Source organism: Danio aesculapii, chromosome 7 (genome assembly GCF_903798145.1).
Source record: "Danio aesculapii chromosome 7, fDanAes4.1, whole genome shotgun sequence".
NCBI lineage: Eukaryota > Metazoa > Chordata > Actinopteri > Cypriniformes > Danionidae > Danio > Danio aesculapii.
Window position 1 is genome coordinate 53,497,525 of NC_079441.1, and position 17,906 is coordinate 53,515,430.

Consider the following 17,906-nt stretch of genomic DNA (forward strand, 5'->3'; position numbering starts at 1 on the left):
TAGTCCTTCCAACAGAGTTTGTTTTAATACACTGTAAAAGCCTGTCCTGCATATTCAAATTTGTAATTAACAGTGAAAACAGTTAATATAGGCTTCTCTCAAACTGTGAATATTTCACTTTAATTTAATTTAGGCTAGATTATTATTTTATTTAACAAACCAACAAAATCCCACGGCAACTCGTGTTTTGGTGCTGAAGCATATAGCTGGCTTGTTTTAAAGCACTTCACCTAAATGGTTATTCTTTATTCTTTTTTATCTAGTAGTTAATTGACCAACGAAAATTACATTAGAATTAAGAAACAAATTATAGCAAATGAAATTCGTTTCAAAAAGTTTTTTTTTTACAACAAAAATATACAAATTATATTTTTGTTTGTGCCCGTCCAACTGTGCGATGATGATTTGTTCTGCTCCTTGGAAAATAAGGATTTAATTAATGCTTCACTGCTTCACAGCTGCTGGCATCATGTTCAGGCAAAGTGTTTAATAGCAACCTTGGCAGGAAAATAAACATTTAGATTTCAAAGAAAATATCTTAATATTAAAAAGGAATCAAAAGTTTGATCCTATCAATGTCATGTCATATGTCATAACGAATGCCTTTAAATAATGTAGCCTAGTTGTCTTTTTAATGATTAATAAAGGAAATATAATGCTTTGTTTCATTGTTTTTATTTACAAGTAGCAGAGTATTTACAGCTAATGTATAGGCTATTTCTGTCCGTTTGCATCCTGTCACTTTGTGCCCCCTGGCGGCATTATCCTAAATGGCGGTCATAGCTAAAAAATACATTCTTAATACTTTAGAGTGGCTGCGGTACAAGGTACTGCGGTAATGGTCATATTAGAGTGTCACCTACTGTATATTTACTATATTTTGAACCTAATACAGCTCAACCAGTTTTTGTATTTTTGTCTTCCAACACCTCATTGATGATTGTTTAGAGTGCATTACTTAACAAATTCACATTAGTTAGTCACAAATTTTGCCTAAACGTAAAATATTTCTTCTTTCTATGAGAATGGGTTGGTTTTGCAAGTGAAGTTGCATGTACCTTTCGCATTACTCACATACGTCACATACTCACATGGCATTTAGTTAATTGATTTGTTTGAGGCTTTAAATGAATTTCAAATGTTATGTGTTATTGTATTGTTTCTATAATTATGGTTTAATGTAAATTTGTCTTTGTTTGGTTGGTGTATTGGTGTCTGTTGCTATGATTTAGTCCATAGGTCTCAAACTGGATTCCTGGAGGGCCGTAGCTCTGCAAAGTTTTGCTCCAACCTTAATCAAACAAAGCTGATCTATCTAATCAAGGTGTTCAAGACTACTAGGGACTATTAAGCAGGTGTGAGTTGGAGGTGGTTGAAGCTAAACTATGCAGAGCTGCGTCTCTCCTGGTATCCAGTTTGAGACCATTGGTTTAGTGTAAATTTATCCTTTTTTTGGTTTTGGTATTTGTTTCTGTTGTTTTATTTTAGTCTATTTTTGTATATATTAGTTTTTATGGTGATCTGATGTAAATTTGTCATTTTATTTGTTGGACTATGTTGTTAGTGCAACAAATGCAATAAGTTGTCTTTGTTTTGCTCCAGACTCTTTGGCCTGAAGGATATAATAACACCAGGAAATTGTACCACTTTTGACGTCACCCTCAACACACAGCATGACTGGCCAGTGTACGTCAATCCCGGCATTCTTCTGCTCCTCTACATCTCTGTGACCATTGTTCTGAAAATCAACAGCAACAGTCTAGGAGACGCAGACAAGGTGCTTGCACACACTCATGTATTCTGTTAAAATGATAGTTCAGCCAGTAAGTTAGAATTGTGTCTTGCTTGAAGTTGATCAAACACTAAAAGTGCTTAAATTTTGGATAAAGTGTTTGAAACTGCTTGAATATATCATTGTGTTGCTTTTGTGATAATTGATGTTTCTAAAAAGGTAATAATAATGAACTATTTAGATAAAATTAAATAAATATTTTTGCTTTTGAATAAAATTAAACCTCTGATGTCTGCGTATGGGCCTCCCCATACAGTTTGATAGAGCACGAGAGAGTCAAGAGAGTCGATCTCTCTCTTTTGTATGTTGTAATGCTGTATTTATATCATAGTAATATTGTGATCTCCCGATTGCAACAGAGAAATACTGGGAAATCTCTGTAGACTGATGACATTTCATGCTGTTCAGCCTTATAATCTTAAAATGTAAGCAAAATCACCTGTTTTGTCTTCACTTTAGACATTATGCTAGAGAATCATTCAAACACTAGCTCTAAAGTGACATTGGTGAATGAGCAACGGTTTTTGCTGTTCTGACATCAGCTGTAGATGTGAAGGAATGGCAGAAGAAAGTAGTTTCTCATACAAAAGGGTTTTTGAAACTCTTCATGTTTGATTTTCTTTTTTATATACATGAATATGCCATCGAACCATTGTATAAACGCAATATCAAACTCGTAGCAGTGTGATGTCGTTGTATATCGTCATTAGTGGGAAACTAACGCACGGCTCCCACCAGTGCAGATATACAACCATATCGCACTGCTACTCGCAGGATATTGCTCATATGTAGGGATAGCCATATTGCACTGATACGTTGCGTTTATACAACAGTTCAACGGCATAATCGTGTGTATAAAATAAAATCAAACAAGCAGAGTCTCAAAAACACTTTTGTACAAGGAACTACTTTCTTCCGCCATTCATTCACATCTGCAGCTGACGTCAGAACAGCAAAAACCGTTGCCAATTCACAAATGTCACTTTAGAGCTAGTATTTGAATGATTCTCTAGCGTAATGTCTAAAGTAATGACATAACAGGTGATTTTGCTCACTTTTTATTTTTTGCAAGACTATAAGGCTGTACCACATGAAATGACATCAGTCTACTGAGATTTCCCAGAATTTTTGTTGCAATCGTGATTTCACAAAAATGAACCTCGACAAAACCAAAGCAAAGCAAACACTACTAGATTACTATGGTATAAATACAATCTACAAAAGAAAGAGATCGATGAAGAATGTCACGTACCTGTTTTACAATCTTCTCTCTCTAAGGCTGTAATATGCAGTCACTGTCACCTTCTTGTGGCGGAATGTCAACCGTCAATTTCTTTGCTGTGCTCAATGTGACTGGCTGAAGTCTGCTGACATGCTAAATCTCCGAAATTATGCAAACATATTTTAAAATAGGCACTATCCTTATACATAAACTGCATAGTTGCAATCTAAACAACTAGAAGCTTGCCTAAAAACAGCTGCAATATTTGTCAAATTGTAGTGAGTTAGTTTAGTCCTCTGCTTGGCACTCTGGCGAAGTAATACACAAGGGTGAAGAAGCTGTACGAGTGCTGTTATTGCAAAATATTGCATGGCATGTACAGTAAATATGTCACACTTTTAAAGTGTTGTACATGTTTAAAAATGCATCTGAAATGTGTAAAAACCTATTTACAATTACAGGTTATATTTTAAAAAATTGTCTAATCAATTTTTCTTGGATAATATTTCAGAAAATATGGCAACAGACATTCAAAGCTTAATTCTCAAATCTCAATAGACGCTTTAAATGAACATTAAATTTGACATAATTCAGACATTTGACAATAATTCAGTTTGGTGCGGTTTTACTGTATATGATAGTCAGAATGAATGCTATGGCCATTCTAGTTGCTGTAGAATTCTGGTAGTTCTCGTGTTAGAAAAGGACAATAAAATAACCAATTCTGCACTGTATTCCGACACATCTAAAGCTATTCAGTGAATTTAAAACATGTTTAGCTTAACTATTCCTTTGAGAGCCCTTTGTAAGGTCCAAAATCCAACATTTGTACTATCTTGAGCCAGTCAGTCACATTGTTTGTGTATAATAAAATAGTTCAGGCTAGTTGCTGATTCATACAGTATATAAACTGATGTGTAATGCCTTTATGTTTGTGTAGGCCCATGAGGGTGAAGCGGTGAAGGTAATGCAGGGTGAAGCTGGAGAAGAAGTGGAGCTCAGTTTGTGGGAGGCAAGGAGACTAAGCAGTGAAGATGACACTAAGGTAAAGAATAAGACTTGACATTTTACATTTACATATTATGGAACCTTAGAGAAAAAATCTCTTTTGGGGGCACAGAGGCACTTATGCATGTCTGGTGAAATATTTAAGGAGGTTTTATTAGTCTCTATGTTGCCATTGTACCCACATGCTGTAATTAAAATGTGGTGCATTTTGCTTTATGTACACGCTGATACAATGATTGAAGTGCCTCTATTATGATATATTCATTTGGATCTCTTACTGTAACCGCTCAGTTAAAGACTCGGGCTCCAAACAGCTATTTCACGCTGCCTGAATGATAAAATCTGAAAATGCAAAATAGGGGCAGTTTAAATCATTGTGGACGCACTGATAAACATCCCCTGCCTCTGGCATACAGCACTAAAGGCACATGTTTGAACCAACATTTTAAAACCTGGCAACAGAAAAAGTGTCAGCATTGCATGTTTGTGTTTATTTTGTGTTTGTGTTCATCTGGATGTCATTTTGCAGTTCATGCCTTTATAATTCTCCACTAAAACATTCCTTGTCGGATACTAGAAAGACCATCAACACATTATTGGCAGTATTTTTTTTATTCCGATTACAATGCTTTCCAGATGCTGCTGTTTTATACAGACTTGTACAGATAATCCCATTCTGTTAGTTTAGTTTAGTTTAGTTTAGTTTAGTTTAGTTTAGTTTAGTTTAGTTTAGTTTAGTTTAGTTTAGTTTAGTTTAGTTTTATTGTTTTGTTTCTTTTATTGTTTTGTTTTTGTTTTGTTTATTGTTTTGTTTTTGTATTATTTAGTTTTTTTGTCTTGATTATTGTTTTTGTTAAATTTTTTAGTTTTATTTATTGTTTTATTTCATTTATTGTTCTGTTTATGTATTTATTTTTAGTTTTGTTCATTGTTTTTGTTTAATTTTTTGTTTTGTTTTTATTTTGTTTATTGTTTTATTTCTTTTTTATTAGGTTTTTCTTGTTTCTTGTTTAGTTTTTTGTTTAGTTTTGTTTTGTTTATTGTTCAGTTTTGTTTTTTATTGTTTTGTTTTGTTGTTTTGTGTTGTTTTGTTTTGTTTACTGTGTTTTTGTTTATTGTTTTGTTTTTGTTTTATTTATTGTTTTGTTTATTGTTTAGTTTTTTGTTAAGTTTGTTGTTTAGTTTTTATTTGTTTTTTGTTTAGTTTTTTGTTTAGTTTTTAGTTTTTTGCTTAGTTTTTTTGTTTTTGTTTAGTTTAGTTCTTATTGTTTTTTATTGTTTTGTTTTTGTTTTATTTATTGTTTTTTTATTGTTTAGTTTAGTTTTTTATTGTATTGGTTTTGTTTTGTTTATTGCTTTGTTTTATTAGTTTTTTTGTTTAGTGTTTTGTTTAGTTTTTTGTTTAGTTTAGTTTAGGTTTTTGTTTTGTCTGTTGTTTTGTTTTGTTTATTGTTTTGTCTTTGTTTTTTGTTTAGTTATTTGGTTTGTTTATTTTTTTTGTTTAGTTTATTGTTGTTTAGTTTATTGTTTTGTTTTTTGTATTATTATTTTTTTGTTTATAGTTTTTGTTTTGTTTTGTGTCTTGCCTGTAACCACCTCTAAAGCCCAAAGTATACTTAGTATTTGTATGCACAGTCAAGCACACAGTTAAAGTTACAACAGTTGTATATATATTTTAATTCCTTTGTGTAATGTTTTTTGCAAAATTCAGCAGTATGTTGTTGCTTTTTGTTTTTGCACCATGTGAACAATCTAATTAATGCAAGGACAAAGCAGCAATCCAAAAATCTAACTACCTTATAGGTGCATGCAGTACGGTACATACAGTATGACATCTACATAACAACCAAAGTATAATTTGGGCTTTTTTTAATAAAAACACAATGATGCAGAATGAATTTTTAAATAATGAAAGGAATAAATGAATGAATGTCAGATGCAGACCTTTAATGAAACAAATGTCTTTTTTTCTGGTTTAGCAAACTCTTCTCACTACAGTAGATTCAACTCTATCTGAATCACACATCACTAAAGAGCCTGTGATTAACGGTTCAAGCCAACATGACATAGGTAGTGCAATGTACATTGTTGTTTAAATGTATACTACCTTTACTAAAGGTTTACATTCAATTACGCATTTCTGAACTTGTTATATTTGTTTGTGCAGGGCCCAGTGGAGAGACTGCGGTTGATAATCCTCTTCGTTTGGTGGGGCGAATGATCTTGCAACAGAGCTACATATGTGCTCTCATTGCCATGATGGTAAATCAAATATTCACTTTTTTTTAAACAGATGTGCTGCTTATTTGTATGGACATTGACATTTTGAAAAGTTTTTGAAGTTGAGAATCAAAAATACACTGTGAATTTCAGTTGAGTCCCGCACTGATGACCTTTCTTTGTAGAACAACTTAGTATTTATTAAAAAATCTAGCCTACAGAATTTTCCATGGGCTTCTTGATAATTGTTTATGAATCATACCTGGTTTTTTATTTATTTCCAGGTATTGACCTACTAAAACATGTCATCCCTGCAGCATATTTTGATAAATGGGTTTTTTTCCACCTTCATTTAAATTTTTTTTCAAATGAGAACATAAAAAACACACCGTGATGAACAGTGAAGGGCATGCTGAATTAGCAATTGGCAATAGCAATAGAAGTCTTATACTGGGTTCACACCAAATGTAAAATTAAGTATTAATAAAAGTAAGTTGCATACAAAGTTAATGCAAATGCTTGAACAGAGGCAGATTACCACCATGCAGTACAAATGCACTGTATTTGCCTCAACAGCCAAGCTGCGCAGAAAAAAAAATTCAATTCTGAAAATACTCATGTTCGTGTATACTGGCCCTTAATAGACACTGAGCTGCAAAGCTTCAGTTGAGCTAAAAAATAAATATGGCATCTCGAAGTGGCTGTCAGTTTGTATGTAAATGAACATTACTGACCAATGTAATGTGATAGCGAGTTGCAATTCCAATATAATTTTCAAATATTTTTTACATAAGCCAAATGATTTGATAAAAGGTTATAAACAAATAAAAAATGCAATGCTCTCTTTTAAAAATAAGTTGGCTCTTTTAATTGCTCTTTGTAATCTGTCATTCTTTTTTACTAAAATAAATCATTTTTAAGATGACAGTACTGTCATACATACACTGACCAGCCACTTTATTAGGTACACCTGTCCAGCTGCTTGTTAATACAAATTTCTAATCAGCCAATCACATGGCAGCAATGCATTTAGGCATGTAGACATGGTCAAGACAATCTGCTGCAGTTCAGACTGAGCATCAGAATGGGGAAGAAAGGTGATTTAAGTGACTTTGAACGTGGCATGATTGTTGGTGCAAGACGGGCTGGTCTGAGTATTTCAGAAACTGCTGATCTACTGGGATTTTCATGCACAACCATCTTTAGGGTTTACAGAGAATGATCTGAAAAAGAGAAAATATCCAGTGAGCGGCAGTTCTGTAAGCGCAAATGCCTTGTTGATGCCAGAGGTCAGAGGAGAATGGCCAGACCACTCGTTACAACCGAGGAATGCAGAAGATCATCTCTGAATGCACAACATGTTCAACCTTGAGGCAGATGGACTACAGCAGCAGAAGACCACACCGGGTGCTACTCCCGTCAGCCGAGAACAGGAAATTGAGGTTACGATTCACACAGGCTCACCAAAATTGGACAATAGAATATTGGAAAAACGTTGCCTGGTCTGATGAGTCTTGATTTCTGCTGCGACATTCGGATGGTAGGGTTAGAATTGAACAACATGAAAGCATGGATCCATCCTGCCTTGTATCAACGGTTCAGGCTGGTGGTGGTGGTGTAATGGTATGGAGGATATTTTCTTGGCACAATTTGGGCTCATTAATACCAATTGAGCATCGTGTCAACACCACAGCCTACCTAAATATTGGTGATCCCTTTATGACCACAGTGTGCTCATCTTCTGATGTCTATTTCTAGCAGGAAAATGCACCATGTCATAAAGTGCAAATCATCTCAGACTGGTTTCTTGAACATGACAAGGAGTTCACTGTACTCAAATGGCCTCCACAGTCACTAGATATCAATCCAAAAGAGGACTTTTGGGATGTGGTGGAACAGGAGATTTGCATCATGGATGTGCAGCCGACAAATCTGCAGCAGCTGCGTGATGCTGTCATTTCAATATGGAGCAAAATCTATGGGGGATATTTACAGTACCTTGTTAAATCTATGCCACAAAGAATAAAGGCAGTTCTGAAGGCAAACGAAGGTCCAACCAGGTACTAGTAAGGTGTACATAATAAAGTGGCTGGTTAGTGTATATTACAATCATGCACAAAACCATAGAAACTCCATAGATGTTGCTCAAGGACATTCTTATGTCACACTCATGGTGCCTTCCAAACGGGATATATCACCATCCGAAGGGCAACAATCCTGAGTGCCATGTTGGAGTGTTGTTCTAAACCAGGGCCTTTTGGAATGAAGTGCACTTCAAAGGAATTAGGGCATAGGGATAAGCCCTTCCAAATGGAACTCCGTGTCATTGTCCCAATGTCTAGTTAACCAAGCTCATCTCTGTTTTTACCAGTGTACTGATTCACGACCTTTCGAGCTAATTGAGATGCACATTTTGTTACCACGTCCTTCAAGAATGTACATGCGATAACAATGTGCTTGCACTCTTGCTGCCCCCTACAGGTGTGGAGTATAACGTATCACAGCTGGCTGACATTTGTGCTGCTGCTGTGGTCTTGTGTGATCTGGATGCTGAGGACACGTCAACGCTTTGCTGCTTATTGCTCTCCCTTCATCCTGCTGTACGGTTTGGCTCTGTGCTGCTTGCAGTATGTGTGGGCCATGGACCTGGAGACAGAACTGCCCCATCATATCGGCACCATGAGCCTGCACCAGCTAGGCCTGGACCGAGCACAATACCCCTGTTTACGCTTGGGTGCCCTGGTGAGGATATTTTTATAAATTTTTTTTATTATTATTTTAGTTTTTCTATAACCATTTTGTAGAATATATGCAAATAACAATGTGTTTAACAACTTTCTGGGTTCAAAGTAAGTTCAGTCAAGCTAAATTATACATTTGTATCATAATGTAGACTATCAGTAATATTAATTTTGATTTAGTTTGTTTTTAAATGTTTTTAGGAGGGTTGTTTTTGTGTGTTTTTTGTTTGTTTGTTTGTTTGTTTGTTTTTTTTGAATGTGAGAGGCTTTGATTGCTATGGCATGTATCATTTGTATGTTTGTAATAATTAAATTTGTGACATTAATTTCTCAGTTAGACGGTGTGTTAATTTTCCCACCTATTCTCCACCTCGATTTGCCGGCTGGCTTGGAACAGATGTTGAATATTTAATATGTTGAATATTCATTAACTAAAAAAACACACCAAGCTTACTGTGCTTGCCACACTGCTGGCATTTAAAACAAAAATGTCACTTGTATTGTATTTTCATTCATTTTCTTTTCAGTTTAGTCCCTTTATTAATTAGGGGTCGCCGCAGCGGAATGAACCGCCAACTTATCCAGCAAATGTTTTACACAGCGTATGACCTTCCAGCTGCAAACCCAACACTGGGAATTATTTTTATTTATTTATTTATTTATTTATTTGTTGTTTGTTTGTTCGTTTGTTTGTTTGTTTGCTTGCTTGTTTGTTTATTTTTGGAGAAGAAAAACAAGACTACTAAGAACGAAGAACAAGTCTCTTATTTTTAAGCTAATTTTAGAGGGGAAGTTCACCCAAAAATGATGGACCATTAAAGTTTTTTTGAAGAATGTTCATTGATTAAAAAAATACAATGGAAGTCAAAATCTTTTTTTTTTTCATTTGTGTTCTGCATAAAAAAGAAATTATTATAAATGAAGAAATTAATAAAATATCATTTTTGATTAAATCTTTCCTTTAATTTGTTTTCAACCCAGAATGTTTTTTTAAGGTGGTGTTTCCTGGACACATTCCAGTAGAACACATTTTCATCAACTTGTTAGCGCAGACTTTAAAACCTAAAATGGATCAGCCAGCAAAAGGAAACATCCTAAGCATTGCTGGTATTCCTCCAGGATCAGGATTGAGAAACGCACTTAAACCGAACTGATAGAGAAACTCTGCATTCTTAGGTATTGGGATACAGATGACTGCAGTCAGTCTGAAAAATCTAAATAGAAAAGGCTTGTAGTCACTGGCTGCACTATTACACAATAAACCCACATGATCAGTCATAATTCAGTCATGATGATGTTGCTCAATGCGCTGTGAGTAAAGTGTAAACATTGCTTCATTCTCTCTTTGTTTTCAGCTGCTGTTCACATTGACTTTCTGGCTTCTGCTGAGGCAGTCAGTGAAGGATACATTCAGCAGGAAGAAGAGTTTGACTGCGCCATTGCAGGAGGTCACAACCGGAGGTGAGCGAGAACACTGGCATATCAGTGGGATTGGCCTTTCAGATTGAAATAGGGAAAATACAGAATGTGAATGGTGGGTATTTGGTCAGAACACAATACAGAACAGGACTAGCACCCATCGCAATACTTACTCTTGGGGTCTTAACGAGTTTAAAATTTGTGTATGCAACAAGAAACAGGTTTGCAAGACTGTCCCAGAGAGTTTAGTGCCCTAAGGGTCCATTTTATTTCCATAAAAGGAAACTTTTAATGCATTTTACCAGTTCGTTTACATGACAACTTTAAGACTGGAATTGCATACATTTAAATATAAAGTGGAAATGTATGAAAACGCTGACAATTTGTGTCTGTGTAAACACACGAAAATGAGTCTGAAAATGATGAGGTAATAATAATAGCTTTCAGAACATCATTGTTTTAATAACTATTTTCTAATAACTGATTTATTTCATCGTGATGTCATATATTTCAGCATTCTTAAAATTTTAAAGGTCTGTACTGGATCAATACCCTATGAGTGATTCCGATCAGTTGGAATAGAATAACTGTTGCATAGATTATGATCGAGACATTTTTCTTTTTTTCCTATGATTACTGACATGTGCAAGAACCACCAAAATTAATTACAGCAACCTAGACCACACATAACCTAAAAGGTACACTTTCAGATTTGAGTTTACAAAAAAAAAGTGCCTCTTTTTTGAAGGGGTTTATTATAACACAGACGACATATACAATAAATGTAATCACTTTCAACAGAGTTTAATGACATTTTACAGGGTTTTCTTTAAAATGATACCCAACTTTTGCCTTTACACCTCTGCATGTGGATTTGGGAAGCTTTTGAATTTGGATAGGCAAAATCCAGGCGAAAACCCCAAAACAGCACTTGACTTTCAGAGGTTAGGCAGCAAAGCTGGAGAGAAACCCTAGGCCCACTCACAGTAATCAACAGGCTTCTTTCACAAAGCCTTGGACTGGCAGCTGGAGGTCGACCTGGGAAAACAGTTGAGGTTCCCTGATCACATTGCAAGAACAAGTCTCTGCCCAGATATGATAGTTACCTCTGAAGCTTCAAAACAGCTAGTCATTCTGGAAGTTACGATGCCCTGGGAAGAGTGTATTAAGGAAGCCAATGAAGAGAAACGTGCTAAGTACCAGAAACTAGTGGAGGAGTGCAGGGAGAGAGGCTGGAGAACTTTCTATGGGGTACTCACACAATGTACAGTTGCCTTGAACTGGGCCGAAGCACGCTTGTCCCCCCTCCCGTCTCCCCTGACGGCCTGCACTTACACTGCATTCAGATCTGGGCACGCTTACATCATTGATGATGCACTGTTCAGTTTAAGAAGCGCTCTCGCTCAGCACAGTGGGGATTTCTTTATATAATTTTAGTCGTTTGGGATACAGTGACACGCAGTCAAATATTTCACCGAACAGATCAGCCCCTTTTGACGCTCAAAAACAATCATAAAGTCCTCATGCTGCCGGAATTAGGAGGTTTGCTAAAGGTGCAGCTGTTGTGCAGTGAGGGGTTTGCGTTTTTAATAAACTATGACAGTTTGCATTCATTGAACAATAAGAATGATTTATAAATCCATATGAAACAGTCCCTAAAAGTCTCGAATTCAATTTTGGGTTCAGCCGCACTTTGCACTCACACTACAAGTGTACCGTGCCTGAGCCCAAGTGAACCGGTGCACACATCTTCCAACCGGGCCAGGGCCGGCCAACTGAATCGTGCCTGAGCCCAATTCGGAGCACTCACACTTCTCAAACGATCCGGGAAACGGGCCTGGGCACGGTTCGGATAGCATAGTGTGAGTGTGCCCTATGAGCCCATAGAAGTTGGCTGTAGAGGCTTTGCAGGGCGTTCACTTTGCAAACTCCTCAGTTGTTATAGGGGTGGCAATGAAAAAGACCATTTGATCCTCAAGTGAAGCCACAGTGAAGGTGGCTTTGCATTAAGAGGGCTGATCCGTGGACTGCTACTGGGACGCAAGTTGGGACTTGATCAACTCCGGCTGTGTCACCTGGGTGAGAGTGTATAATGTTGAGAGACCTGAAACACCCAATGATCCCTGGATACATCACAGAGGATGTGTACCAGTGCATCCATGAGATGTTTCTTGCAAAAGGCAAGTTAGGGTCATTATTCAAATCATTGTATAATAGTGCTTTGTTCTGTAGACAATCGAAAAAATATTGCTTAAAGGGGCTAATAATTTAATTCTTTTATTCTAGCCGAAATAAAACAAAACAGACTTTCTCCAGAGGAAAAAATATTATGGAAAATACTGTGAAAAATGCCTTGCTGTTAAACACTATTTGGGAAATATTTTAACAAGAAAAAAAAAAAATCACAGGAGGGCGAATAATTTTCACTTCAGCTGGATATAGTATGTGTTTAGAGAGGTGTAGATTAAAGGCAAGTGCAAAACAGCAAAGCAATGGTGAAATACCTGGAAGTGTTTGCTAACACTTCATCAGCAAAGTGTGGATTTACTTCACATTACAGCCAAGACACATCATATACACACACTGCAAATCATACATAAACATCAGCGACGAGCCATGATGGCACAATGTCAATTGATAATGGCAAATACTAGCCTGGCATACGTAAAACAGCATTTTTGGCTGTTTTTGTGGATTGTGGAAATGTGGATTGTTTCCAAAATATCGTTGTGTAAACATGACACTTTAAATACAATTGAAAAACTTCTCCATTTTTGGATACGTCATTGTCATGTGAACGTAGCCAAACGTAAAGCGTCTTTAAAGCTAATCATCACTGTAAGTTCACTGTAAAAAATGCTGGATTAAACACAATTTCTTCATGTTGTCCTAACATAAATTGATTAAGTTAACTTAATTTCTACAAATTTAAGCGGATTGAACATAAAACAATTAAGTTGTTTAAAAAAATAAGAATTGTGTTTCAGCTCATTTTAAGTAAGTAGTTTAAACAAACAGCAAAAGTCATGTTTTTGAGTGTGTGTCCCATTGCATTATCACAAGTTCTGCACACACTTGACCCAAACACTTGTGCCAAAATCGAGGAAAAACATTTAATGTAAGTAGACAAGTGGTCAAGTAAAAAGACCGCAAATGTGACGTTTGGCGCTTAAACTTAAGTCTGTCACGACAACACCCTTCCATGTGTTGGCAATAAGTGTGTTAATCACAAAACCATGACATTTACAAACGTTTAACTTCTGATTCATTCAAAGATTAGGAAAGTCTATCATTAATCACTGTCTATAAATCACTATTATTAAAACATTTGCAATTCCCTTCCTGCTTCACCTCATCTAATTTCCCCATTTCTTTCTCACACTCAATACAATTTAATCTAGTTTTAGACTCAACATTGTTCTTCCAACACTTTACTCGGGTGACAAATACATTCAACAACAAAATAAAAGGTCTGAAGTCCACTGAAAAAAAAAGATTCATTGGATTTGCTCATTTTAAGGTAAATGGTTGCAAACAATTTATGTGGGCTGAATTTAAACAAACAAATTCAATTAAGTTCTTAATTTGTGTTTAATTATTTTGTTTAAATTCAGCCCACATAAATTGTTTGCAAGCACTTGCCTTAAAACATTAGGAACATTAAAAGTAAATCTAATTAATCTTTTGTTCAGTGTGTATTCCAGAAAGCCGCTCAGCTAAACCCTGAACTCTGGGTTGTTTAACCCTAAACCTGCTTGCTTGAGGTTTTTCGGTTCCGAAACAGCTCCTTGGATTAGGTTCTGTCAACTCAGACTATGTTAAGTATGAACACAAATGGCATTTCATTGAAAACGATGCAAAAAAGCAGTGCTACACACTTCCTCTTTCTTGCTTTGTTTAATGGTGGTTTTTAAATTGTTAAAGCTTATCACCCCTATTTAAATTGGTATTGCCCGTAGTAATATTGATCTTAAATATTTATTTATTTATTTTTATTTATTTATTTATTTTTTTTATTGTGAGCAATAATTGTAATGTTTGCTAGATGCTAGTCTCACGTAGCCAGACCTCAGACTGACTGATGAAAGTCTGGTAACTTTATGTCTGAGAACTGACCACTTATTTGGTCAAGGACTGCCTGCTATGTTATATGACTGACAGGTTAACCAACTAATCATATTTCATTTTGTGCCACGCCATGTTTAGGTAATTTAGGTAATTACTCTGTATCTAATTTCATCTATCACTGAATATTAAAAGCATTTGGCTACTGTAATATCACTTTGATAAAACATTTGGACACCCAACACACAAGTCGCAATCATAAGTTGCTTTGGACAAAAGTGTTTGCTAAATGTCTAAATGTAATGTAAATGTGAAATGGCAGAGCTTTGCAATAGTTTTAGAGACTAACTAGTTAAATATAACAGCGTTATAGGTGTAATTCTCTCTTCTGCACATACATTAACAAGTAGTTGTTCTTTTTTGGTTCAGTACAAAGTGCTTTTATTTTAGTTTTTTTGAAAATGGATGTCACTCATGTACAGTAAATGACTAAACTATGGTTAACTAACTATGTTAGCTATTGAAAAAATATATAATTTCTTAATGGGTTACTAATATTGTTCATAAACAAAAAATAAAAAACTGCTTTTATTCCAGCCAAACTAAAAGACATAATTCATTTATTCATTCATTTTCTTTTTGGCTAAGTCCCTTTAATAATCAGGGTTCGCCACAGTGTAATGAACCGACAACTTATGCAGCTAATGTTTTATGCAGCGAATGCCATTAACAAGTAGTTGTTCTTTTTTGGTTCAGAACAAAGTGCATGCAAAAGGCAAGTTTCTAACCCTAAACCAATGGTTTGTTCTTAGCTATTGGAAAACACACACACACACATATATAAATATATATCTTCTTTATGGGTTATTAATATTGACCATAAACAAAAAAATTAAAAACTGCTTTGATTCCAGCCAAACTAAAAGACATAAAACTTTTTTCAGAAGACAAATGGAAAAGACATATTAGGAAATAATATGAAAATGTCCTTGCCCTGTTAAACATCACTTAGGAAATATTTCATATTAGAAATAATATATATTTTCACCTATATGATCAAAGTAAGCCATGCATTCTAGTTATCTGAAGAACTATGAAAAAAAGCTAAGAGGCATTATTTTATTTATCAGTACAAATTAGTCCAGTCTATTCACACACTGTAAAACAAGATTGTAATGCATGATATGTTTTTTAAGGCTGCATCATGCATGTGACGGAAAAGATGATAAGCACAATGGTCTAAATGGCCATCTAACACATAGAAAAACAGTAAAAAAGCAGCACATTGGAATGCAAAAACACTCTTAATTTGGTTTTCTGAGTGAGAACCTACCGCAGATAGCAGACTTTGAGAGTATGTGTTTGTCTTTCAGAGAGCGCAGGGCGAAATGAATCGATTCTGAAGGTGTTTGGTGGGCTGGTGATGAGCCTATATGCTAAATACTGGATCTACGTGTGTGGAGGAATGTTCATCATGGTCAGCTTTGCAGGAAAGCTTGTGGCCTACAAGATCGTCTACATGCTGCTGTTTCTGCTCTGCATGTGTCTCTACCAGGTATGCTTTCACCAGCACACACGATGCTCTTCACTAGGCATGGGTCAGTGATATGGGAAACTTGGATAAAAATATCACGGTTTCCAGGTATCACAGTATTGTGATTACTGCTTTAAATTAAGTTCTTTTTAAATGTCTGGGTAAAAAACAGCCACTTTTTCCTCATTGAACACAATATATTTTATTTTAAAGGGGTGGTCCACTACGATATCATATTTTAAACTTTAGTTGATGTGTAATGTTGCTGTGTGGACATAAACAACATTTCTGAATGCAAGATGCTCAAACTACAAAGCAAAGGGAGACATTGGCTTTTACAGAGTTAGTTTAGCAAAGCCTAAAGTGAACGAATTTTGGGACTACAAAAAAATACATCCAGGCCAGTGAGATCACAAACGTTCCAGGTTACGTTCACCACGCATACGCCTAGCGCAGCAAAGGGGTGTGGCCACAGATGTATCAGTAGAGAAAGGAAAATGTCATCCAAACGCTGCTATTTCCATGGATCGTGACGTGACACAAAGAGAAAAGTGGTTAAAATTAATTTTTATTTATGTTCCAGAGTATTATAAAAAAGCTAAAACTCTGTGCAAAGCATTTTACAAAGGACAGCTTCCACAATTGGTCGCAGTTAAGTGCTGGATTCAGCTTATGATAAAAGAAGAAGCTGTGGATTGTGAGCCACAACCTGTAAGTACTTCTTTTTGTTAAAATTGATCTTACATGCATATTTTTTAGCATTCATTGTAGGCTATGTTGTAGTAAGGACGTAAACAAACATATAAACAACAAGAAATGCGGTTTGTCACTAGCAATTATTATTAACAATTTAGCTCATGCCTGCCAATATCTGTGCTTGAATTTCCCGAGGGGGGGGGGGGGGGGGGATGGGTTGTATGGGTGTTATCTATCATGTTTTCGGCCGGCGGCGATCAGATGCTTCACCAAAATTGATGACCTGGCGTGGGTATGAAATTACACACGTTTTCATTTACGAGTTTTGCAGGTATGATTTAGCCACAAACATGTATCCGTTTTACCCCTGTAAACATCCACAATTGTCACCAGCGACTGCAATGGATCTGTATGCGTCAGCATTCCGTGAGTTTTACATTTGAAATAATGGAGTATATTATGTGCAGACATCCCAAGTCTCCCTGAGGCGCCGCAACCACCCCCTACACTACCTGTTTTACTACTCAAGCCTGAAGCACTTCAGAAAAACAGGATGGCAGTAATGCACTGTTGAGCATGTAGTAGTAATTCCATGAACCATTTTACTTAGAATAAAGAAAATACCACATCATATCATTTATTCCTTTTTCTGCAATGTATGTTTCATTATTTATTTATTTACAAAAGGGCTTTTTTTCAGAATAGGATTGTCCGTGCTTTCAGTATTTTCATTGATTTATTCAGCATAAACACACTGTTTATAAATACCTGAAGTGCGTTTTAATTTGTCCTTAAATTGTTAAACCTCAGAAAGTGAACGAAAAACCAATGTAGACCGTTTTACCTGCTGTCTATTAGAAACGGAGACTTTACAGCCATCTTATAATGTACCATTTCCTATATACACTAGTATGGGATGCTGAAATGAAATGCTGATGGCTTGACCGCATTCCTCGTCTTACCAACGTACAAAAAAAAAAAAAAAACATACCATTCAGAAACATATTTCAAGAGTCGTGTTTGCATGGGTTCAGCTGTGTCTTCTTCATTTTTTGTGTCTTACTCAGGCACAAACTGATAGAGCCTCACTGACATTATTTACAGTCTGACAGACAGCATGCAAGAGAGGCATGACATTTCCTGGTGACGTGAAGCTGATCCGCCAATCACAACACATTAGGCTAGCAGACTAATCAGAGCCCTTTGAGG

At 35.8% G+C, this 17,906-nt stretch overlaps 1 protein-coding gene across 1 annotated transcript in view; it reads left to right on the top strand.

Moving 5' to 3' along the window:
- The window catches only part of piezo1 (piezo-type mechanosensitive ion channel component 1), a 242,731-nt gene that overhangs the window by 155,521 nt on the left and 69,304 nt on the right, over nt 1-17,906 (top strand). Inside the window, exons 8-14 of the mRNA XM_056462167.1 lie at nt 1,603-1,777; nt 3,955-4,059; nt 6,002-6,092; nt 6,190-6,284; nt 8,724-8,984; nt 10,339-10,444; nt 15,841-16,022. Of these exons, the coding sequence (XP_056318142.1) occupies nt 1,603-1,777; nt 3,955-4,059; nt 6,002-6,092; nt 6,190-6,284; nt 8,724-8,984; nt 10,339-10,444; nt 15,841-16,022 (1,015 nt within the window). The remainder of the gene's footprint in view (nt 1-1,602; nt 1,778-3,954; nt 4,060-6,001; nt 6,093-6,189; nt 6,285-8,723; nt 8,985-10,338; nt 10,445-15,840; nt 16,023-17,906) is intronic.